At 51.1% G+C, this 22,503-nt stretch overlaps 2 protein-coding genes across 3 annotated transcripts in view; one reads left to right on the plus strand and one right to left on the minus strand.

Annotated features, from left to right (window-relative positions):
* ZBTB46 (zinc finger and BTB domain containing 46) overlaps positions 1-10,862 on the plus strand; it is a 48,477-nt gene extending 37,615 nt beyond the window's left edge. The window contains exons 7-11 of one of the 2 annotated variants that reach the window (XM_059481028.1): positions 498-670; positions 1,818-1,869; positions 1,961-2,245; positions 6,916-7,091; positions 10,447-10,862. In XM_059481028.1, the coding sequence (XP_059337011.1) occupies positions 498-670; positions 1,818-1,869; positions 1,961-2,245; positions 6,916-7,091; positions 10,447-10,833 (1,073 nt within the window). In that variant the 3' untranslated portion in view covers positions 10,834-10,862. The remainder of the gene's footprint in view (positions 1-497; positions 671-1,817; positions 1,870-1,960; positions 2,246-6,915; positions 7,092-10,446) is intronic. The other variant, XM_059481029.1, reaches the window with a different exon arrangement.
* A 5,691-nt stretch (positions 10,863-16,553) lies between these two features.
* Positions 16,554-20,825, minus strand: SLC2A4RG (SLC2A4 regulator). The gene is made up of 9 exons (XM_059481118.1): positions 20,545-20,825; positions 19,960-20,272; positions 19,349-19,488; positions 18,347-18,456; positions 18,017-18,261; positions 17,586-17,686; positions 17,221-17,479; positions 16,938-17,017; positions 16,554-16,857 (listed from the first exon to the last, which is right to left on the minus strand). Exons 1-9 carry the CDS (start codon positions 20,823-20,825, stop codon positions 16,746-16,748), a joined length of 1,641 nt encoding a protein of 546 aa, XP_059337101.1. The 3' UTR covers positions 16,554-16,745.
* Positions 20,826-22,503: the final 1,678 nt, after the last annotated feature.

The following is a 22,503-nucleotide window of genomic DNA, read 5'->3' on the forward strand; positions in this document are numbered from 1 at the left end:
TGACAGGAATCCTTTTTTCCATCTTTTGTAAAGCACTTTGAGATCAAGTACTGACAGCCTGATATTAAATAAACCACCACGGACAGATCTTGAGATCTGAACCTGTGACATAAACTTTCAAGAAAGTTAGTGGAATGAAGCTTGATATTTCCTTAAAGGTGGAAGTGTATGTGCTCAGAATGATGCTTCTCCAAGAGAAATGTGGATATTTGTGCTGCACTGTGCTCCTTTCTCCCGACGGACTCTGTAGTGACCGAGCCCTGCGACGTCACTCCAGTACACACAGACATTTGGGTGGGGAGGCTGTTTTAAAAAAAACAACAAACCAACCCATCAAGCAGAAAGACCAAAAGGCTGGCATCCCTGTCCTGCTGCATTCCCTGCCACTGACAGAAGATGAGCTGCGAGTGCTGGGGCGCTGCCTTTGCGAGGCCGTTTGTAAAGCCACCAGCTGGTGCTCGTTCTCGTGGGTGAGATTCGTTTCCTGTGTTCCCCAGGGCCTGGCACCAGCTCGAATGCCTCAAGGGGTGAAAGTGATGGCAAAGTGGAAGCACCATCTCCCCCGCTGCCTTCAGCACACCTTGCCACTCAGAGCCCCACCAGGATCTGCTCTTCTGGTGAAATGTCACCAGAAACTGGGATAAAAGGAGAGGTGCCTTCCTCAACTCAGGTAAGATTGAGGGGGGGGAAAGGGGGAAATACAAAGAATTTGAAATGCAAAGGTGACTGTTTGATCAAATCCTCCCCAGTTAGGAGTATTTTGAAAGACCTTATACTTTATTCTGTGAGCTTTTTTAAAAAAAGTACAGGTTGTTTTAAAACTAGAAGTCTGTTGAGGGTCAGGACTGGTGCTGTCCCAGTTTTAGTCTTTCTGTCTTACCTCAACAGAACTTCTGTTCAAAAACCTCTAGGATTTTTTAAATTATGAATCCCTTTTAATTGTAAATCACTTCATTTGCACAACATTGCACACTAGCATGTAATAATGCCATGAGACCTCAGCTACCCATTGCTCACTTCTGGTGTTGGGCATTTGGGTTTCTTGTAACTGTCTAAATTCAGACAGAAGTGGGCTGGCTCTCTCTATTACAGAAGTCAGAAGTTTGACCTAAAATCCATAGCTTTCTGCAGCATTTCTTACTATTAATATTTTTGAATGATACTCAGCTAAACAAATGGGTGGAAAACAGATTTTGCTTTGCCATCCCCATAGAGCAAAGTGAGCTGGTCTGCACAGACCTGCCGGGGCTGCAGCACGCCTCTGCCTCACACAGGGCTGCCATCTGCCACACGCTGGCATATCGCAAAGAATTTACAAGAAAAAAAAGATAAAATCAGCTTTTATTTAGAATTTGGATCAGCAGTGCCAGAGGGCATTGCAGAAGGGGTGCTATGCAGAAGGTGTTTGTGTTCTACAGGCTCTTCTGTGTGGAAAGGAAAAGTACCTGTGGAGGGCTAAGGGAGAATTTTTCAGTTCTGTTGTATCAACTAAAAATATCCTGTCCAGCATTTCCCTGGCCTGAGTGGGAGCTATGGGTGCTCAGTAAGACTGGAAATTGAGTAGTTATCCAAGACTTAAACAGGGATGTTGATTACTGTCTTCAAAACACCAAATGATTGGGTGTTTTGAGGCAAGATAAAGGCCCAGTTCACTGCTCTGGCAGTGAAAGCTTTGTACAGGCACTTTGAGCTGTCAGGTCAAACAACTGAGCCTCCCTTGGAGAGGGGATGAAGGCAGTGATGGGAGTCAGAGCTCTGCCTATGGGACAGCTTCTTGTCAATGCCTGCCCTAACTTCCCTGTGCTTTTCCTTTCCAGGCTGCCTTTGACAGATTGCTGGCACTTTGGCAGTTTGATAACTCTCACTCAGGTAAGCAGAGAGAAAAATGCACCTTTAAACTGTCGTTATTTTATACCAGAAGAGGCTGATCCGTGCGTGTGTACCCGTGGTCCTGTTTCAGATTCCAGTTTCCCAAGATCTGAAGACACAGACATCACCTCTGATGGGACCTTCCTGGACTCAGCCCTGGCCAAGAGGCTGACCTGTGGCTTCTGCAGGAGGGTGTTCCAGCGTGCTGAGGAGCTGCAGGAGCACATCCACGGGCACGCCTTCTCCGTGCTGCTCAACTGCTCCCAGCCCGGCCTCACCGCCGGCCAGCTCGGCCGCTTCCAGTGCTCCAAGTGCCCCGCCAGCTTCACCCTGAGATCCAACATGGAGCGCCACGAGAAGACCATCCACTGCCACTGTAAGAAGATGCAGTGTCCTCACTGTGCCAAGCTCTTTCGGGACAAGACAGACTTGAAGCGGCACCTTCTGTCCGTGCACTCGAGCGAGCGCGCCTTGCTCTGTCTCTGCTGTGGGAAGGGCTTCAGCACCCAGAAGAGCCTCAGTGGCCACCTGAAAATGTGTTCCCTGGGCTCTGCCCACCTGGCTGGGCTGGAGCTTTTGGACAGTGTAGGGCCAAGCCAGGATCCTGAGGATGCATAGCTGCTGCTGTTGTTGTTGTATACAAGATGCTTCCTTGAACTAGGAAAATCAAATTGTGCCATTGTTCTTGTGCTGCAAATAAATGTTCCACAGGTGTAATTTCATAGAGTGACTCCCCAAAGGTGATCAGTTGGTGCTGTGCAGGTTCCAGATGCTGTGTCACTGCAGCCTTGTGGCAATTTTTGTGCAAAGATAACTTTTTTGAGGTCCATAAAATGGGCACTTCGGCTGTTTTATTGGAGTGCTCATTCTGTGTTCTGACGCTGCCTTGAACTGCCTTATCAGTTGATCTCAAAGTGCTTTATAAAAGAAATGGGGATGTTTTCCTCCAATTCCTCTGGAAAATAACATCCCTCAGGTTGTTGGAAGTGCTAGCAATAGAATTAATAATAGAATTCAATTCTGAGTTCTGCTCTAGTGCTCTGTCCATTAGACTATTTGGGCATTCCAGGGATTTTCGCTGTGAACTTAGGAGCTGTGCAAGCACAGGGTTGCTGTTTGTAAAGTGGTTTTCTATATCTTTCAAAGGAGCAAAATATACTTCTTGTTCATATGTCCAGTAGGGTATGTTACTTGGGCTTGAAAGTTGTTGCAAGGCTTGCATCTTTTATTGATACTGTATTTCAGTACTTTCAGGGCTTTTTTTGAATAACATGCTGGAGTTTGGCTGTGGTTTGCAGGGATTCTGTACATTTTTGTGACTCTTTTGGTTTATACACTGTAATTAAGTTAGCCAGGCTGAGTGTGGTGGTGTTGAAACAGAGGAAGGAGGCTTTACATAAATTTAATTGTAATTTGGGATATGCACACAGAATCAGTAATGGCTGCTCCTGGTGGGTAGAAATCTGTAATTCCTGTTTCGTTCTATGAAATTCACTTATTTTTAAAAAAAATTAAATACTTCTGTGTCTATTGCTATATATTTACATACAAAACCAGATTATGGTAACTGTGAAGTGAAAGTAGCATAATTAAGAGCAGTGCTTCCCAGCTGCTCTGTGTGCAGCACAGCTTGTCAGCATGTGGGGTTTCTTTCCTCAGTGTGAGAGACAGCTGAGGAGAAAAAAACCCAACTTCCACAAATGTTCTCTGGAGTTCTTCAGGGAAGTTCTTTCTCATTATACTGTTGCATCTCAGGGAGACAAAATTGAGAAATAGTTGTGCACAATGTGGACTTAGTGAGGAGCTTCTTCCCCAGCCTTTTCCTGTGGAATGGTGAATGAGAGCCCACCAGGACCTGCTGGACTTAGATTTGTGGAGGAGGAACAGGAGCTCTGCTCCACCTGATCCTGCTGGGAGCTGGAGCTTCAGGGACACAGCTCCGTGCCACACCAGGACTGGGAAGCTGGAGTTTCCCTTGCTTGGCTTAGCTCTTACCCTTCATTTGATCATTCTGCATTCAGAACTGAGGATAAGTTCCCATGTAATCACTGTAGTACACTTTAATCATTTGGGGTTAGATGTTATGCTTTTTGCAAAGTCAGGTTCATTTTTTCTGCTCTCGTTCTCGTCGACATCTTTGGCATGGGAGATCTCAGCTGGCTGGGAGTGTGTGCAGCTTTTAGTGTCAGCTTCCCTTGTGACAGATGTCAGAGTAATTGCCTCGTGATTTATTTTGCTCTTAAATAATCAGCTAGTGAGAAAGGAGAAAGCTGAGCCAGAAAACAAAGTTGTAACCCAATGAATCTTATCTGGAAATTTGGGAGCAGCAGGGAAGGATTTGTCTGACTTGGGAAGATGCCAGCAAAAGCAATTTCAGCAAACTTTAAAAATTTTCATTACATAATAATAGTTAATGAGTTTTCATGTTTGCTGATTTTTCTTGTATTTTAGAATTTCATTCAGCAGAGAATTATTTTTCTGCTGTCTGTAATAGAGGTTTTAGTATTTTCCTTGGCCTGTGCATCAGAGTGCTTCCTGACTTCAGCACTGGGAATTTCCAGTGCTTCCCTTCAGGATCAGGACTAGGTTTTTTAAACTGTTAGAACTGAAGGGTACAACAGGGCAGAGCTTTACTGGGTTTTTGTAGGACAGGTGTTAGAAGCGGGATTTTACTGTCAGGAAATGGCATGGAAACCTGATGGGAGGTGTGAGTCTGGCAGTTAAATTGCACCTTCCTATTTATAACCTTAGATATAAAGGGGATTTAGTGGACAAGAATTCTCCTGAAGTTTGGGAATTCTTTCTAATAACCCAAAGAATGGAGTATTTCAGTGATTATTTACTGGATGACAGTTTACAGAGCTACTCAGAGCAGCTCCATCAGGCATCACTAGTGCATTTCCTTCACTCTCAGGGATGTAGGATCCTGTGTCCTTTAACAGCCTCAGTGAAATAAGTTACTTGAGATGACTATACCAAAGATTTTTTTCCCAAGCATTATTGTGTTGGGTTTAAAAACACACATTTCCATAAATATTTTAGTGGCATTACGGACACAGATTTTTACTGTGTCACTGTTTCTATTTCCTTTTCCTTTTCTTGGTGCTGTGTCCAGGAGCTCTTTACCCATGGTGCTGCTGTTTATCACCTTGATGATCATGTTAAAGGTGATTTCTTAGGACCTTAATGCTGCTATAAAATATTGTCATTTAGACAAAGGATGATTCTCATACCAAAGCTGGTATTTGTGCATTGAATAGATTTACTGTGGTGGCATATATTTTACAGGACTGTGAAAATGTTAACGCTGCAATATGCAATTATTTTTCTGACCATGCTGCTGTTTTTGAGGTGTTTCCTTTTGTAGATACCAGAACTAAATATGTGGCTATTTGGTGCAAAAATAGTTTTCAATAAAACTATAGCAACAAACAGTGCTCTATGAGTATTTTTAAATACAGAAGCTGAAAATATTGGTTTTGAGTGCTTTAAGCTGAATGCAGGCGTGAGGGATCTTGGACAGAGTCAGGCATTGGCTGTTGGGAATCCAGGGATGTGTTGGAAGCAGGTGGCTGGGGTGCAGCTCGTGCTCCCAGCCTGGGGTGTTGCCTTTTCAGCTTTGCAGCAGCTCAGCCCTGAAGGGAAGGGAGAGGTGAGCAGGAAACAGGAGCAGGCACTGAGGGAACAGCAGGATCAGCTACACCCAGTGATGGAGGAATAGGGGATTCCTGGGTTTCTCTCCTTTTTCTTCATGCTCCCAGGATCTGGTTGCTGTCAGGATGTCCAGTCAGTGTTTCCCAGTGGCTCTGTGTCTCTGCAGTGTGTGTGGTGTGGAGCAGGACTGGAGGAAGGAGGGTTTGTGTCCCCTCTTGCCTCTCCGTGCTCAGTTTACAGCTTGCTCACCTTGTCTACGCTCCATAGTGACAGGGTTGTTATAAGTGTGTGTGGCCTGTCACCAAAATCAAGTGGTCACAAAATCAGACTGGAAATCAATTTATAATAAATAGCTTTGTATGATAAAATTGCTGCCTGCTGTAGGAAAATGTGGGCTCCTTGCCTCTGAGTGTATACATGAGGGAGTGTCAAACCCGAGGAGAAAATTTTAAAAAAATTAATTTCCTGTAATAAAAGACAAAGAATTTTCATATTCTAGTTGTTTAAAAAAATGTAAGAAAGTCTCCTCCATAGACTGTTTCCTTTACCAGGAGCCATTTACAAATACATAAATTACAGTGATTAACCAGAACTTGCTTCCTTTTTTTTCCCCTCCTTGCTATGTAAATATATTGCTTTGAGAAATAACAATAATTAGGAGAAAAGTGGGTGAAAATTAACACACTAACAGGAGCAATAGAATGAAGGAGAAACAGGAGAAATCATCTCCTTGTGGTCAGTCACTTCCAAACTTGCAGTGGGTAGGTGGTGCCCTCAGGGAGCAGCAAATACTCAGCTTTTTCACCTGCTGTATTTTGTGTGTGGCACTATCACTGGATAATGTAGAGAATGGTGGTTGGAACTGTTCTGTTTCCTCTGGGCCATCCTCTGCCTCTGCTTCTTCACCAAAGTGCTCCTGGGGTGTGTGATGATGTTCTGGCATCACCCCATAAATAACACTGGCACTGTTTGGGTGCCCCCTTTGTGGACTTCTATTCCTCTGCTTCTTCCAGAAGTAATACTGTTAGCATTTTAGATCTTGATATTCAGGATAACCCTTCATAATAAATCAGAACTCTAGCAGGTTGACAGCCCTCTTCATTTTCCCTTTAGCAAGCAATGTGTGTAACAGGCTGTTGCTAAATGTTTGTGTGTCAACTTGTGCAAAAGCTGCTGTGATGGAGGGACTCAATTTCTTAGTAGTATTTTCCTTGGCCTGTGCATTTAATAATATATGGGTTCTAGTACAGTATAAGGATTAAAAATATGTAGATGGTTAAGGGGTAAGAGTGTGATTTCACAGTGAACTCATTTAATAGTGAAATAGTCAACGAGAAGATTGTTTTGAGATGTTCTGAGATTAATCTGTGTGTTCTGCTTTCTCTCTTGCAGTCAACGAGTTCACGGTCATCAGGAAGAAGTTCAAGTGCCCGTACTGCAGCTTTTCTGCCATGCACCAGTGCATCCTGAAGAGACACATGAGGTCCCACACGGGGGAGAGGCCCTATCCCTGCGAGATCTGTGGCAAGAAGTTCACCCGCCGCGAGCACATGAAGCGCCATACCTTGGTAAGGGCAGTGCTGGCCATCAGCCCTTCTCTTCAGGGCAAAGAGAGCAGGAGCTCACCTCTTTTAGTCTGGGTTTTGTTTGCCACTCAGGGCTCATCTGAAGGCTTCTCCTGTATCTTTTTCCCCTACCTTTCCAAGGCCTCGTGGCTGGCTGCCTGTTCATCCTCCTCTCATCCTTCAAGCTCAGCTAGAAGCTTTCCAAGGTTTTGGGTGGATATTAGAAAAAATTCTTCACTGAAAGGGTTGTTCAGCCCTGGCACAGGCTGCCCAGGACATTAGGGGAGTCACCATCCCTGGAAGGGTTTAACAAACATGTAAATGTGGCTTCTGGGGACATGATTTAGTGGTGGACTTGGCAGTGCTGGGGGAACAATTGGACTTGATCTTAAAGGCCTTTCCCAATGTAACAATTTTGTAATTCTATGACTTGGTGCAGAAGGCTTTAAAACACATTGCTCAGCAAGAACCTGAGGCAAAGCTACTCTGTTCTGGCCATGCTTAGTTATCAAAAATGCTGTTACACCTTGTTAAAGAGGCTGTGAGGCTGGTGCTGGTGTCTGGCTCTTCACAGCTTCTTCAGAAACAGAATTTTAAGCTGAACTTTGATTATTTTTCTTTTCAGGGTAGAAATGATTCGCCATCCTAAAGAGGTTCTCAAAGCTTGGTGTAGAGGTGGTGTTGTGGCAGAGCAGGTGGTTTCTAGGCAGTAATTCCAGCAGCAGATCTGGCTCACCTCAGATGATGCTCCAGGGCCCACACTGGGATCCCGGAGCTCTGTGTGACAATTTTCCACAGTGCCCCATCATCTCCTTCCCTCCTTTGCTGCCCCATCTCTGTTTGGATAAGTGCCCAGCCCTCTGCCTGGGCACTGCCTGCTCCCTGACATGTCCCTTCCTTCTTCTCTTGGGGTGCTGGAGTTTGGGAGCAGATCCCAGCGTGAGCTCAGTCCTGCTGCAAGCACCCAGCAGGATTTGAGGTCTGGTCCTGGTTTTGCAGCAGGGAACACCTTGTCATGCCAGCTGGTTGCCTCCAGCATTTTATTTCTGAGAACTTTCCCTTTTTTAATTTTTTTTTCAGAAGTTTAGGATGTTGTCAGCATATTTCCCATTCTCTACCTTGAAATATTGGCATTTAATCAGTTAGACTATCATCTTTCTAATGGCACTGTCCAATACTGAGGGCCAAATCCTGTTTCTGTGTTTAATACTAATTTGGCTGTAAAGGGAATGAGATTAATTTCTGTTCAGTTGCATCCAGGAATATGGCTCAGTTTGAATCTGCTGACTGAACTGTCAGCACTGGAAAAGAGGGAGAGAGGTGATTTTAGTTTTTTAGAGTTTTTTAGCAGAAATGCAGCCTGCTCTAGTGGAAGATGTCCCTGCCCATGGCAGGGGGTCAGAACTACATCAGCTTCAAGGTCACCTCCAACCCAAACCATTCTGTGATAATTACAAATTGGTTTAGTACCTGTTTTATAATTTCTTTTTTATATGGCTCTTTTAGCCCTTATTCTGCACCCCTGACCACCTTCTGTTCTCCTATTCAGCTTTTGATGCCTGAAAATCATTCTTGTGCAAGTTGAAAGTGAGCGATACCTATAGATCCTGATGGATGACTCTGAGCAGCCCTGTCCAACTGCTTTAAAAAAAAAAAGTGATAAAATTTAATGCCTTTGCTTGATGTGGTAGAAGAATGTCATGGGGACTGGCTCGGGGCAGGGGAACCTGCAGCCAGAGCATATCAGAGGCACTCACAGGCTTTGAACACGGCTGGGACTGGTGCAACACAGAGCTTGAGGCAGTGTCCTGCAGCAGTGAGGGCTGAGGGGCTGCAGTGGGTCAATTTGTCCTCTTCCCAAAGAGCTGCAGCTCAGCTGAGTATTCCAGAGTGCAGAGTCAGGTGCTGAGAGCTGGTGAGCCCCTGCTGAGGCAGGAGCAGGGAGCAGGCATCCAGGCAGCTGCTTTAAAATAAAAGGAAGGACTTTAATCAGCAAAATCTTTCCCACAGGCTTTTGTGAGCATGAAAGGAAGAAATGAGTTAAAAAGGATTAGGGACTGGTGATATGTACCTGAGGCTCTGGTGGCTGCTGGGCTGCTGGGAACAACCCCAAAGCACTGGCACTGGATCCTTGTGTGCTTCTACACCACTTCCTAAAGTCTCTCCTGAGGATCAGTGCATCGAGTGCCTGTGCTGTCCCCGTGTGGTGTTAATCTATAAAAGAATAAAGAAAAAATATAGAAAAGAAAAATACATATTTATAATATATATTGGGCAGCCCTGAAGCAGCCAGGCAGTTGGAGTAAAAGATTGTCATGGGTCCCTTCCTACTAAACTTTTCTACATATTGATAAAACCAATATGTATTTTACATGTAGATATATATGTGTAAATGAAAGTACCCGATGAGGCTCCTTGTGGTGGAGTTTGGGAATTCACTGCCCTGGTTTATTTGGCAGAGGAGCAGGTGGATTATTTGAACAAGCTCCTTGCCTTTCATGCAGGGCAAAAGGGACAAATCTGGCCAGGGACAGATCTCACCTTTAAACAAGTGTTCTGTGCTTTTCAAAGTATGCAGTTGTGCTCATTGAATAGTGCAGTTTAGCTCTGAAAGTGAATTCTTTTATCCTGCAGAGCATTTTTCTTGCTTCCTTTACTGGCCATGTGTTCTGTGATAGTTTCATCAAACCAAAGTAGTCGGAAATAAGGTTTCAGAGCATTCAGATACATTTTTTGGGAGATACAGGAGAAATTCCAAGTGTTCCTGTTCTTTGGTTCTGGATAGCAGTGGGATCAGGAGGGAGACCACTAAATCACCATGGCATTAACACTGGTTTGATCAGGGTTGTTCTTCTCTGAACAGAACTGGTGCTTGTGGACTGTTTCTTTATTTCTTTTTAACATTTTCTTCTTGTACAAGTTGAAAGTGAGTGATACCTATAGATCCTGCTGGATGACTCTGAGCAGCCCTGTCCAACTGCTTTAAAAAAAGTAATAAAATTTAATGCCTTTGCTTGATGCAGCAGAAGAATGTCATGGGGACTGGCTCGGGGCAGGGGAGAGCATAGATGGTGGGTGTGACACAACTATTGCACCCCAGAAAAACAGAAGGAAAAAGGAAGAAAAAAAATTATGATAAAAGTTTGTCTCAGACTTATGAGTGTGATGATGAGCAGGCAGTCCCAAAGGATTTTCCATTGTGCGTCATCACTGCAGGGTTGAATTAATCGTGGTGGGTTTGAGCTCATGGTGGAAGCCAGTTGGGATCTCAGGTAGAAATTGTGGATTTGCAAGAACAGGAGCAGGTCCTATCCCCTCTCTGTTGGCACTCACCTCTGTGGTCTTTCTTCCTCTCCAGGTCCACAGCAAAGATAAGAAATACGTCTGCAAGGTTTGCAACCGGGTGTTCATGTCAGCAGCCAGCGTGGGGATCAAGCACGGCTCGCGCCGGCACGGCGTCTGCGCCGACTGCTCCGGCCGCGGCGTGGCCGCGCACCTGGACCACAACGGGGCCGAGGGCTCCCCCGAGGAGTGCTACCCCGGGGAGGGGCCCTACATGGAGGATCCCGAGGACATCAAGGTGGAAGGAGACGAGGAGATGGGAGACGACGACGACATCAAGTGGAAGGAGGACGTGGGGATGTCACAGGATGATGTGATTTTAGATGATGACAAAGATGTCGACTCCCCGCAGGAGCAGGACAACTCTGGGGAGAACGACAAGGATTTTACTTGGATTTCTTAGGGATTGTTTTTTGTTTGTTTTTTTTTTTTTTGTTTCGCTCTGTTGTTTGTAGGGGGAGGGAGGGTGGGGAGGAAGGAGTATGTTGGAAAAACTAAGTAGCCTTGTTGTCGTCCATGTGTGCAAAATAACTCTTGTGTTTTCTAAACAAGTCCTTCTCTGTTCCACTCAGACACTGTCTTAGCAGAGTCGCTTCCAGCGGCACGACTGGCTTTGCCTTCCCCCTTTTCCCTTTCCCTTTTCCCCCTGTGCCCCCCTGCCCATGGCCACCCCTTCAGCCAAGCCAGCCAGGCTGCCCAGGAGGGAGGTGGAGTCTCTGCAGGTGTGGGGAGGCTGGTGAAGCATGAATCCTCCTCCCCTTCCCACTCCAAACCGAGCACCAGGGAGGTCATTGTGTCCAAAGCAGGTTTGTTGGTTGGTTGGGGTTTTTTACACCTTGTCTGTGCTAAAATCCCAGCAGCAGTGGAATTTCAAGCTAAGGCTGTGAAAGCAGATGGATGGATGTGTTGGAGGGCTTCCCCTGATGATATAGGCCTTTTGCAAAGTTATTTAAAGAGTTTTAATTATTTTTTATTGAGCCAAATAGATCAAAAGACAAGTCAGACTACAGCCTTACGAATACTTCTCTTGGATTCTTAGCTTCCAAAAGAATCACCATCAAAAACAGATTGTGACTTTTCTTGGACCTACTGGCATCTTACCCACGTCCTGTCTTCCAGCCTTGGTCATCCATGGGCACTGAAACACTTTTGTGCTTCTGGAAGCACCTTTTGCTCTAGAGGACACAATTCTGTACCAGTCATTCTTCTCCACAAAGATCTTCACTTTTCTCCCTTTGCTCAGCTGCCTTTTTCACAAATATATGCAAACTGTAGCAAAATGAAGGCATTCAGCCACGTGCAGGATGAGCTGGGGAAGGTGAGAAGCCAAGGTGAGGAGATCCCAGCAGGGTGGAATCCTGCTGCTCCCATCCCATGGACTTGTGTGGGGCCAGGATTTCACCTGGCTACCTTGTTCTTCCTTGCCAATCTCAACATTCTTGTTGATCATGGGTAGGTCTAACACCTACTTAATTCATGACAAAAACCTTCAGCTTTAGTTGCACTGGTTCCATGTAAATGTTCCAATAAACCATTTTTTCTTTAAATAAGAACCAGGTTTCTCTCCCAGCATCTCCTCAGACTCTGTGGGGCTGTTCCAGACAGTTGGATTCTCCCTGTTCATATTGGCCACTGTTGCCTTCTTTCAGCTACACCTAAATAACAACAGCAACAGCATGTGTTGGAATTGTCTTATTCCTGAGAAACAGCTTGTTCTACCTTCACCTCTTTGCTTCTGGTGCTTTTTAAAATAAATTTTTAAAAAAAGCTGAAGACCTCACTCCATCCTTGCCATCAAGCAGTTTTTTATGATGTCTGTGACTGTGGTACCTTGAAACCTGCCACGGAAGACACCCCATTGCCAGAAGCCAAATGACTCAAGGTGCTATTTTCCTTCCTGCAGGCCTGGTGGTCCATGAGGAAAAGTGTGGTTCCACCCAGCAAAGGAATTAAAAGTATATTGTACAATAAACCCCCATAAAGCAAATAACCTGAAAGGATTTAAGCCACTTGGTGCCAGGATTTCATGGAGCGTGGTGGGAGCCTCAATCCTGGCACCTGCAGGAGCTGGGATCTCTCTCCCTTCCCTCCTTCCAGCTGCATCCTGGGTTTATGGCATTCCCTCCCTTTCTCTGCTCCTCAGTTCCTTGCAGACATTCAGCACCTTCTCTCTACATCCAGTTCACCATTGCTTCCATTGGGAGCCTCCTGCCCCGTGGATTTGGGGGTGCTCAGTGCTGTGGGAACACAGATCTTTCCTGAAATCCTCAGTGTGGCTCAGTGGGGCCACACCAGCACTGCTGCTGCTGCCCCTTGGACTGGAGGAGTTGTGGCACTTGTTGCTTTAGGCAGTGAGCATGGATAACCCTCTTTAAATATGGGAAGAGCAGAGCAGGTCATGTAAGAACATTTTTCTTAACTTGTAAAAATCTCATTTTGCATTTTAACTTCTTTTCCTTCTCTTCCCCTATTTAAAAAGCTGTAAAAGACCACCCAGTATGTCACAATTGGACCTTTATATACCCTTTTCCAATGGTTTTGGGGGCTCACAGAGAGTGAGGAGGCTGTTCACTTATCCTGATTTTGGCCCCCCCCAGATGTGGGCTCTGTATTTATTGTCATTTACCCTGTAAATAGGGAGGGGTTAGGGGGTGCCTGAAGTCCTGAATGTGCAGCCTCACCTGTTGCATGTATACAAATACATACAGTACTTAAAAGATTTATCTTTAGCTTTGCTTTTTATATGTAAAAATCTATTTTAAAGAGAATTTTAAAGCCCAAACAGTTCAAACCCCTGGATTTGTGTCACATTCCGATGGCCATCCCCTCCAACGCTGGTGTGTGCATCCACCTTCTGAGGAGGAGCAGGTGTGGGCCAAGCCCTCTTCTTCCTCCTCCCTGCCCTTGGGTGACTCAATTTTGCCATCAGAATTATGGAGTGCTGAGCTTTCTTCACAATCCCCTTAGAAATATTTTATTCTTTTCTTATTTTTATTGAGGGTGGGCAGAGAGCCAGGTAGCGCTCAGGAGCGTTTCCAAACTGTGTCACTTTGAGGCTCTTTAAACTGAGGATGCAAAAAATAAAGCAAAAAAAAAAAAAAAAAAGAAGAAAAAGGGAGAGAAAAATGGAAAATCCACACAAAAACTAACTTTCCCCTTATCATAACCTCACACATGCTTCTGCCCCACTAACACACTCCATGTACCAAATAAAACCCTTCTAACACCTGATGTCTACTGAAGTGCTTTGTTCTGATGGAGCTGTGCAGAGCTGGAAACACAGGGATTCATCTTTAGCCTTCCATGCTCCAACTTGGGTTTGAAGAACAGGAATTTGGGCATGTTTTTTTGACTGACTTCATCAGTCACTCCAGGTGATCGCATCCCTCCAGCTTCTCTCCGGGGTCTCTCGGATATACTGCCTATGCAAACTTCGGCTCTTGGAGATTTAAACAAAACCCCACTAATTCTGCCTGTTCTGCATCTCGTCTTTGTATTTCCCTTCAGGGCTTTGTATACTTCACTGAGGTTCCCTTTTTTTAATTTTTTCTAAATATATATATATATATGTGTGTGTATATATATACAGACTTAGTTCCACAACAATAACTCCCTTAGAGGTAAAACATGGATATACTCCGTCTTGAGAACTTGCAATTCATTTTTTTAAAGCATTTATACATGTAAATGTTCCTCCTTGAATTCCTTGATTACCCTCATTTTTTATTTTAAATCTGAGTGCCAGGAGTAGAGAATGGGGCAGAGGGCATCGTCCTGTCTGAGCCCTCTGGAGAACATCCCAGGGATCCATGGACTTGGAGAACATCTTAAAGGATGGAGACAAACAAGGTCCTTGTGTTGATTTGGGATTTCCAGAAAATATTCTTGAAATCATGAATTTCCCCAGTTTTGTGGTTTTTAAGGTTACCCCAAGCCTCAGAGCTGCAGAGCAGCTTTGTGGGGAAGCAGAGGGGGACTTCCCTAATGAAGGTTTGCAATGTGATTGTCCCTTCCCTTTTCTTTTTTTTTTTATTTTTCCTTAATCAAAAATCCATTTTTTGGACAGCAAAATGAGTAATTTTTGTCCATAAGGAAACCCACTCCAGCATTACTTCCCCTTTTGTTTCCTCTCCCCACTCCTGCCTTTGAACACTCCATTTCCCCCAAGCAAAGCTGTGGCTTTGGGGTGATTGCTGCGTTTTGGGGCTGACCCTGAGCACCTCCCCTCAAAGCTCCCCCTTTTGCACATCACCCTTGAGGAAAGAAACTCCATGAAAACAATGCAAAAACTGGAATTTTTTGCAATATTCTGAAAGATAATCTAATTTTCGCTCATTCTGTGACACGTGTGACTCCTACAAAAGCCATAATTAATGGTTCCTTTGATTTTGTAGATCCTGAATCGTGTTTTGAATTTCAACCTTTTTTTTTAGTCCCCCTAGTCAGAGTGCTGTGTGTATGCTTTCATATATATTTATTTTTCAACGTGCTTTAAACCTGTCTACAAAAATAAAGCTGAACAAACACAAAAAGGATGGTGTTTGAAGATTGTTGATTTTTTTTTTCTGGGAATATTCTATATTATACTGACTTTATATTAATTATTATAAACCTGTGTTTGTATTGAAGATGTGTTTAATATTTTGGGGAGGTTGAGGAGGTTTCGTAACCAGAATTCAGTGGGAGAACATGCTGTGTTGTACTGATTTTCTGTCAATGTAGTTTCAGGTAAATCTGATTTTATTTTCTAGTTGCTGCCCATTTCCTCACCTGCCCGGGGGCTGCCCCTCGGATAGAACCTTTGTGATGGGATTTAGCTTAGACATACCTGCAAAAATCAATCAGTTCAATAAATTGGGAAATTGCTGCTACAATTTTGTCTGCTTTTTCTTTTTCGTTTTTTTTTTTTTTTTTTTAATATGTAATTATTATTATTTTCTTTCTTGCCCTGTGTGGAAGGATGGGGCAATATGGGGGCCAGCAGGGAGCCCTGCTCACCCCTCCACCTTCCCCATCCCCATCCGAAACAGGCACCTGTGGCTCATTCCCTTCCTCCCTGCTGCCTGTTGGTGGCAATTTCCTAATTTTTTGGGCATTATCTGAAATTAAAATAGCTCCCAGGAGGATGCCCAGGGTGATGCCATCCCTGGGGGATGTGGGATGCAGGAGGGGGGTGACAGCAGTGGGTCTGGGGGTGCCAAGGGGCCCAGGGTGCCCACCCTGCCTGTCTTAACAGTAACTAAAGAACAGGAATCATTAAAAAAATCCAAGTATTTATTTTGTTTTTCTTTTGGATCTGATACATCACATCCCTGGAGGGGACAGGTGGGGGCACAGCACCAGCCTGACCCATGGGGCCCAAGCAGTGTCCGACCCTGCAAGGGGGGACCCTGCAATGGGGGGTCCCTGATGCAAAGGGAACCTTCCCACAGGGCAGGAGGGTGGCAGGGCCACCACGCCCCTGTCCCCTCCCTGCATGGGGAGAGGAGCAGGGTGGCATGGCCTGGCCAAACTGAGCTGCTCTCTGAGCTGGAGAGTGACAGGACAAGAGGGGAGGAAGGGATTTGAGGGGGAAATGGGGGTTTTTTGGGTAAAAAGGGAGTTTAAAGTGAATTAAACCCCTTGAAACCTGCCCAGAGCTGGAGGCACCCCGCGGCCCGCGCGCTCTCGTGCTGTGCGAGGGAGTAGGTAAAAAATACGAATTTTCATATATTTTATTTAAAAAATAAAAACCACACGAAGGAAAAAAAAAATAAAAGTAAAGGAAAACAAAAAAGACCCCTCTTTGTGCAGTTTGGCTTAGTGCAAATGGGCGCATTCCTGCAGGCACTTCCCGGGGCATGGCCCCGGCGGGGGCTCCCCAAAACGAGAGAGAGAAATGACATTACAAAGAGTAAAAACCCCCCTGGGGGGGGCGAGGGGGGGCAGGCGCCCACCTCTGCCCTGGGCACTGGGGCTGCCCCCCGGGAGCAGGCGGGGGGCAGGAACAGACACCCCCTTTTCCCAGCCCCTGCCGGCCACAGGCACAGCTTACTCAGCCATGGGGGGGTCCCCAAACCGGAGTGGGGAGGGGGCCGGGAGCAGCCAGACACCCCCTGCCAGCCCCCCCGGCAAGGAGCGGGGTGGGATCGATGGATTTAGCTTATTTTCAAAGGGAAAACAAGGCAGGGGGCACAAGCTCCGTGGCAGAGGGGGCTGTGTGTGTGCATAAAGCTTTCGGGGGGCCGTTCCCTGAGTCCGGGGGGCGGCCGGGGGGGCGCGAAGGCACCTCGAGTGCAAAATGTGCAAGAAGGAGGGAGCGGCGGGGCTCCGTCGTCAGTCGAGGAAGCGCTGGCACGCCTTCTTCCAGCGGCAAGCCGTGCACCACATCTCCCGGTGCTCCATGCCGTACACCTTGCGGCACTTCTTGGCCTCGCCCCGCGGCCGCCTGCGGGCACAGGGACAGTCACAACCGGGGACACGCGCGGGGGAGAGGGGACAAGGTGGGGCATGACGGCAATGGCTCACCTGGGCACGGCCGGTGGCTTGGGTGGTGGCGGGGTGGGGACAGTGGGGGACACGGGTGGCCGTGGGGGGGTCCGGCAGCCCTGGAGGGAGAGGACACAACCCTCATCAGACAAAGTGATGAGGGAGTGCAGCAGCCCCACCTCCATCCCTGTCCCACCTCCATCCCTGTCCCCCTCCATCCCTGTCCCCCTTCACCCCTGTCACCCTCCATGCCTGTCCCCAATTCCTGTCACCTCTCCATCCCTGTCCCCACTCCATCCTTCTCCCCATCCCTGTTCCCCACCTGGTACGCGTGGTCGGTGTGGACGTGGCAGCGGCCGGGGGGCCCCGGGGGGCTGCATGGGGAGGCCAGGGCCAGCTCCAGGATGGGCAGGGCTGGTGGCAGAGGAGCCTCGGGGCCGGGGAAGGCAGGGGGCACCGAGGAGGTGGGAGACACCGGGGTGAGGCTGGAGAGCCCGTCCGTCAGCGCCTCCATGTCCACGTCCAGCTCCGTGTAGTAGAAATCCTCCTCGCCATCGCTCTGCTCCAGGTCGGCTTTCCGGCTGTGAGGAGAGCAGAGCCTGGCTGGGACACTGTGCCCCAGCACTGCAGGGCCCTGCAGGGGGTACCAGGGGGTCTGGGGTGTCCAGGGGTACCCCGTGTGCTTACCCAAGGTGCATGGTTCGGATGTGCTTCTGCATCCCTGAGGAGCTGCTGAGGACTTTGCCGCAGCTCTTCCACAAGCACTTGAACATCACCTTGGTGGAGTTCTGCAGGAGAGAGGTGTTAGGCTGGCAGCCCCATCCCCATCCTCATCCTCATCTCCAGCCCCGCTGTCATCCCAGCCCAAATATCACCCTCATTGTCATCCCCAACCTTACCCACATTATCACCTGTACCCTCAAACTCAGCTCTCATCCCTACCTCCAACCTCATCTTCTTCATTCCCACCCCAAATGTCATTCTCCTCCTCATCTCCATCCTTACTATCCCCATTCCCAAACTCATCCTGTCATCCCCATCCTTAACCTCATCCTCCTAATCCTTACTATTCCCAAAACCCAACTTCACCCCCATTGTCATCCCCAGCTTCATCCCACCTTCCTCTTCCGTGGGGTGGGCTCTCCAAAGACGAAGTGGGTGCTGTCAGGCTCATCAGGGCCCTCATCTGGGAGCGGGCCAGGCAGGAAGGTGCTGGGGACGTGGCTGGAGAGGGGGGGTGAGGGGGTGGAGGGGGTGGATCGGTCGCTGGCGGGGTCCCAGCTCCAGTCCCCGCTGGCGTTGCTGCTGCTGCTGCAGCTGGAGGACATGGCAGGAGCCTCCTTCCAGACATCGCTGCCAGGCTCTGGTGAGGAGGAGGAGGAAGAGGAAGGTCAGGTCCTGCAGTGGGACACACATCCAGGGATGGGGGGACAGGGACAGGCTCTTACCTGTGCCATGAGTGGCCGGTGGGTGCCCGAGCACCAGGGGGCTGGCGGAGAGGCTGGTGAGCACCGCAGCTGCCATCACCTCATCAATGCCCGCCTTGCCCGAGAGCTTCCTGCCAGCGAGAGCAGAGGGGCTGTGTCAGGATGGACAGGTCCCCTGGGACCCTCTACTGCTTTCCCTCCCCCACTGAGGCGCCAGGACCTCCCCCCCACAGGGGTCTGCACCCTCCCTAGGGTGGTTTGTGTGGGGGTACAGGGGTGGCACAAGGTCTCAGTGGCCCCACCATGTTGGTGGCACCACCAGGTGGAAAGGCACCCACAGGTGCCCCACAGCCTGCAGCATCCCAGGACGCTGCTGATCTCTCCAGGGATCATCCCAGCAGCTGGCTGGAACTCCCCTAGGCAAGGCACTCCCAGTGCAGGCAAGCTGCCAAAATGCCACTGCCTGTGCCATGCAGGGGCAACCCTCCATAACTGTGGGCAGCACTGTGCCAGAGGGTACAGGCAGCTGCATCCTGCCCAGGGACACAGGGATGGCTTCCCTAAGGCCAAACAATTCCTTGAGGTGGGAAAAAACTATAAAAATTTTAGACTAAAAAAAAAGCAAGAGGTCAAGAGCACCCAAAAGCATTTTGCAAACAGATAACCTGGTGATGTTCCCCGCTGGGAGTCCCCGGAGCTGCCACAGTGGGACAGCCTCTCACCACCGGGGATCCCAGCACAGCCACCAGCGGCCAAAGTCCTCCTGCAGAAAGAATCCCGGCTGCCGCAGCCAGGCCAGTGCCGGTGGGCGGTGCCGGTGTCCCTACCTGTGCCGGGGCACGGGAATGCACTGCACGGTGTCCCTACATGTGCCTGGCATGGGGATGCACTGCACAGTGTCCCTACATGTGTCTGGCATGGGGATGCACTGCACGGTGTCCCTACATGTGTCTGGCATGGGGATGCACTGCACGGTGTCCCTACATGTGCCTGGCATGGGGATGCACTGCACGGTGTCCCTACCTGTGCCGGGGCACGGGAATGCACTGCACGGCCGAGTGCAGCGCCAGGCAGCGCTCCAGCCCCGCGTCCAGCGCCCGCAGCACGGCCTCGTCCTGGCGCGACGGCAGCTCCCCCAGCCAGCCCTCGGGTCCCAGCGGAGCCTGCGGGAGACACGGCAGCGGGCAGCAGGGATCCCCAGCAGAGAATTCCATAGGGATCCCCAGCACAGTGGGGTCTGCAGGGATCCCCAGCAGAGAATTCCACAGGGATCCCCAGCACAGTGGGGTCTGCAGGGATCCCCACGGCCTCAGTGGGATGGGGAGCTGGGTTTGGGCGGCTGGATCAGCGCCTCCAGGCAGGGCTGTGGTGGGACCCTGCCAGCCACTCCCCCTGGGGTAAATCCCAAGTGGATCCCGCCAGGTCGCAGTGGGATCCAGCCAGGAGTTCCTGATCGCTCTCCAGATGCCCCTGTGATGCTGCTGCCAGCACCATCACCCACTGGCTCAGCATCAGCGCGGATCCAGCAGGGATCTCCAGAGCCAGGACCTGACACCCTCCTGGCAACGCAGCCCTAAGGTGGCAGCACCCACATCCCACACCCCGGTGTAGATCCACACCTTGTGGATTCACACCCCAAGTTTTTCCCGCTCTGAGCGGATCAGCCGGGATCCAGCGGCTCTCCCAGCGCTGGGAGCGCACTCGTGCCCGCCAGGCCAGCCCGACACCGGCACCCGCTGCCCGGGCTCGGCACCGAGCGGATCCCGCTCCGGGGAGATCCCACGGGATCCAGCACCAAGCGGATCCCGCTCCAAGCGGATCCCGCTCCAAGCGTATCCCGGCCGCTCTCCCCGGGGCGGGGCCGGGCGGATCCCGGCGGCGGGAGATCCCGGCAAGATCCCAAAGCGCCGCGATCCAGGCGAGACGATCCGGCCGGGGGCGCGGCCGCTGTGACCCACCCCCTCCCTCCGCGCCCCGCCGCCACAACCCCCCCCCCCCCCTTCCCGCCCCCCAAAGTTTATCCCTTCGCGGCGCCATTTTACCGGCGGGGAAAGTTTCGGGCGGGCCGCTGTCAGCTGTCACCGCCCCCCCGCCGCCTCCCCCGGATCCCACCCCGCTCTCCGCCGCCGCCCCCCCGGTACCTTGGCGGGGTCGGCGCGGGCGGCGGGCGGCGCGGTGGGCGGCGGCGGGCGGCGGCGGCGGCGGGCGGGCATTAGGACCGCGGGCGGGCGCGGGGGGTCCATGCGCGGAGCGGCCGCGGCCCGGCGGGGGGAGCGCGCTCCGCCGCGCGCGGCCCCGGTGTCGGCGCCGGCCGGGCCACGCCCCCCGAGCGCCGCGCCATTGGCCGGAGCGCGCGGGCTGGAACGCGGCCGCCGCTTTCCGCGCCGCTGATTGGCCGAGGCCCGCTGCCACTTCGCTCGCGGCGGCCACGCCCCCGCCCTCGCGAGCCGGCCACGCCCCCCCGGCCCGGCCGCGCCACGCCCCCGCCGGCAGCGGCCATCTTCGCGCGCCCCGCCCTCCCGCCGCGCGCGCTGCCCGCGGGACCCCCCCAAAAACCAAAACACCCCCCCCAAAACAACCTCACCCCACCTCCGCCAGCCCGCCCGGTCACCCCCCGCTCACCACCGAGTCCCCGCCGGCACCCCCGGGCCCGCCGCGAAGTCACCCCCGCCTTTTCCCGCCAAACTCGCGGGGCTCCCCAAAAGTCGCAGAGGACCCCCGAAAGTTGCGGTTTTTTCGTTACGGCTCCGGATTCTGGGTGCTGCCCGAATAAACGCGGGGATGCCGTCACCGCGGAGCATCCCGCAAAACTCCCGACGGCTCCTGCGGACTTACCGGGGTGAAACACGCAGCGTTAAAATTTGGGGGATTCGCGCAAAAGCGATGTCCCCCGCCAAATTATAGGGCTGCCGATAAGTTACAGGGGTTCTTCAAACGTTGAAGAGCTCATCACAAAGTCATACTCCCCAAAACTTGTAGGTTCCCCCCCAAGTTCTCTGCGAAGTTTTAAATCCCCTATAACTCGCCTGTAGGGCTCCCCCATCAGCCCTAGGGCTTCCCCAAAAGTTACAGTCACCTTCTGCTAGGAAGGGGGTGTGGTCTGGACTTTTGGGGTGTGCGCGCCGTTCCCAGTAGGAAAGAAGTCCCTGATTCCCCCGTCAGTCCTGCCCACCACGAGGAATCAGTGCCAAACCCCCCCCAGAATGGCGGGGCTGGGCGTGGGTGGGCTGCGGGGGGTGCAGGAGGTTCTTGGGGTGCTGAGGGGCGTGGGGGGCACACGGGGTGCGGGGGCTCCATGGGGAGCGTGGGGTGCCCTGGGCATGTGGGATGCCTGGAATGCCCTGGGTGCACGGAATGCTTGGGGTGCGTGGGGTGCAGGGGGTTCTGGGGTGCCCTGGGGCGCCCTGGGTGCCTGGGCTGGCAGGGGGGACCTGTAGGGCAGGGGGTCTGTGGGGTCCATGTGACACATGGCGTGCGGCGGGTTTTGGGGTGCACGGGGTGTTTGGGGGGCTCGGCCACCCGCGTTCTGCCCCTCACTGCCCCAAAACCCGCGGGGCGGCTCCGAGGGGCCGCGGCTCCTGCTGCTGCTGCCGGATTGAGCAGCCCGAAGGCCGGGACAGAGTCCGTGCGGCTGTCCCGGATGGTGGCCCCCGCCTGTCCCCCCCCGCCTGTCCCCTCGGCCGATCCCCGCCGCTCGGGGGCCGTGGGATTGATGGGGCGGCACCCCGGGATCCCCTGCCTGGGGAGGGGGGACGTTCCCAGCCTGGCTCCTGGGGGGCTCGGCCACCCCCCGTTTCCTGCTCTGCTGGAGGCGCCGCTTCCACCCTGCGCCAAGCCCGGGTGTTTTCCTAGGAGCGAAAAAAGCAGCAAACCGGGAAAACCCCCCCGAACCCGGCCAAGCGCTCGGTGCCACCCCGGCACGGCCGCCCGCGGGGTGTCCCTGCCACGGGAACGGGGATCAACCGGGAACCGGGGCACCCCCGGGCCCCAAAACCAGCACGGGAGGGGGAGCACAGCCGCAGCAGCGTTTATTCCCCATCTGCGCCGTGCCTGGGGAGTCCGATCCCGCAGCCCCCGTTAGCGCAGGAGCCCGTGGGGCCCGGGGGAGGCTCCGCGGCCGCCCCCGCTCCGGTTTAATGGTTAACGGCGGCCCAAGCGCAGAGCTGGCGGCTCCGGCA

Source organism: Ammospiza nelsoni, chromosome 12, assembly GCF_027579445.1.
Source record: "Ammospiza nelsoni isolate bAmmNel1 chromosome 12, bAmmNel1.pri, whole genome shotgun sequence".
In the NCBI taxonomy this organism is placed as follows: domain Eukaryota; kingdom Metazoa; phylum Chordata; class Aves; order Passeriformes; family Passerellidae; genus Ammospiza; species Ammospiza nelsoni.

Coding starts and splice junctions, on each gene's coding strand:
- SLC2A4RG (XM_059481118.1), bottom strand. CDS start 20,825: ATGGCCGCTGCCGGCGGGGGCGTGGCGCGGCCGGGCCGGGGGGGCGTG. Junction 17,480..17,585: donor ATCCGAACCATGCACCTTGG/GTAAGCACACGG, acceptor CTCTCCTCACAG/CCGGAAAGCCGACCTGGAGC. Junction 17,018..17,220: donor ACACCGACCACGCGTACCAG/GTGGGGAACAGG, acceptor CTCTCCCTCCAG/GGCTGCCGGACCCCCCCACG.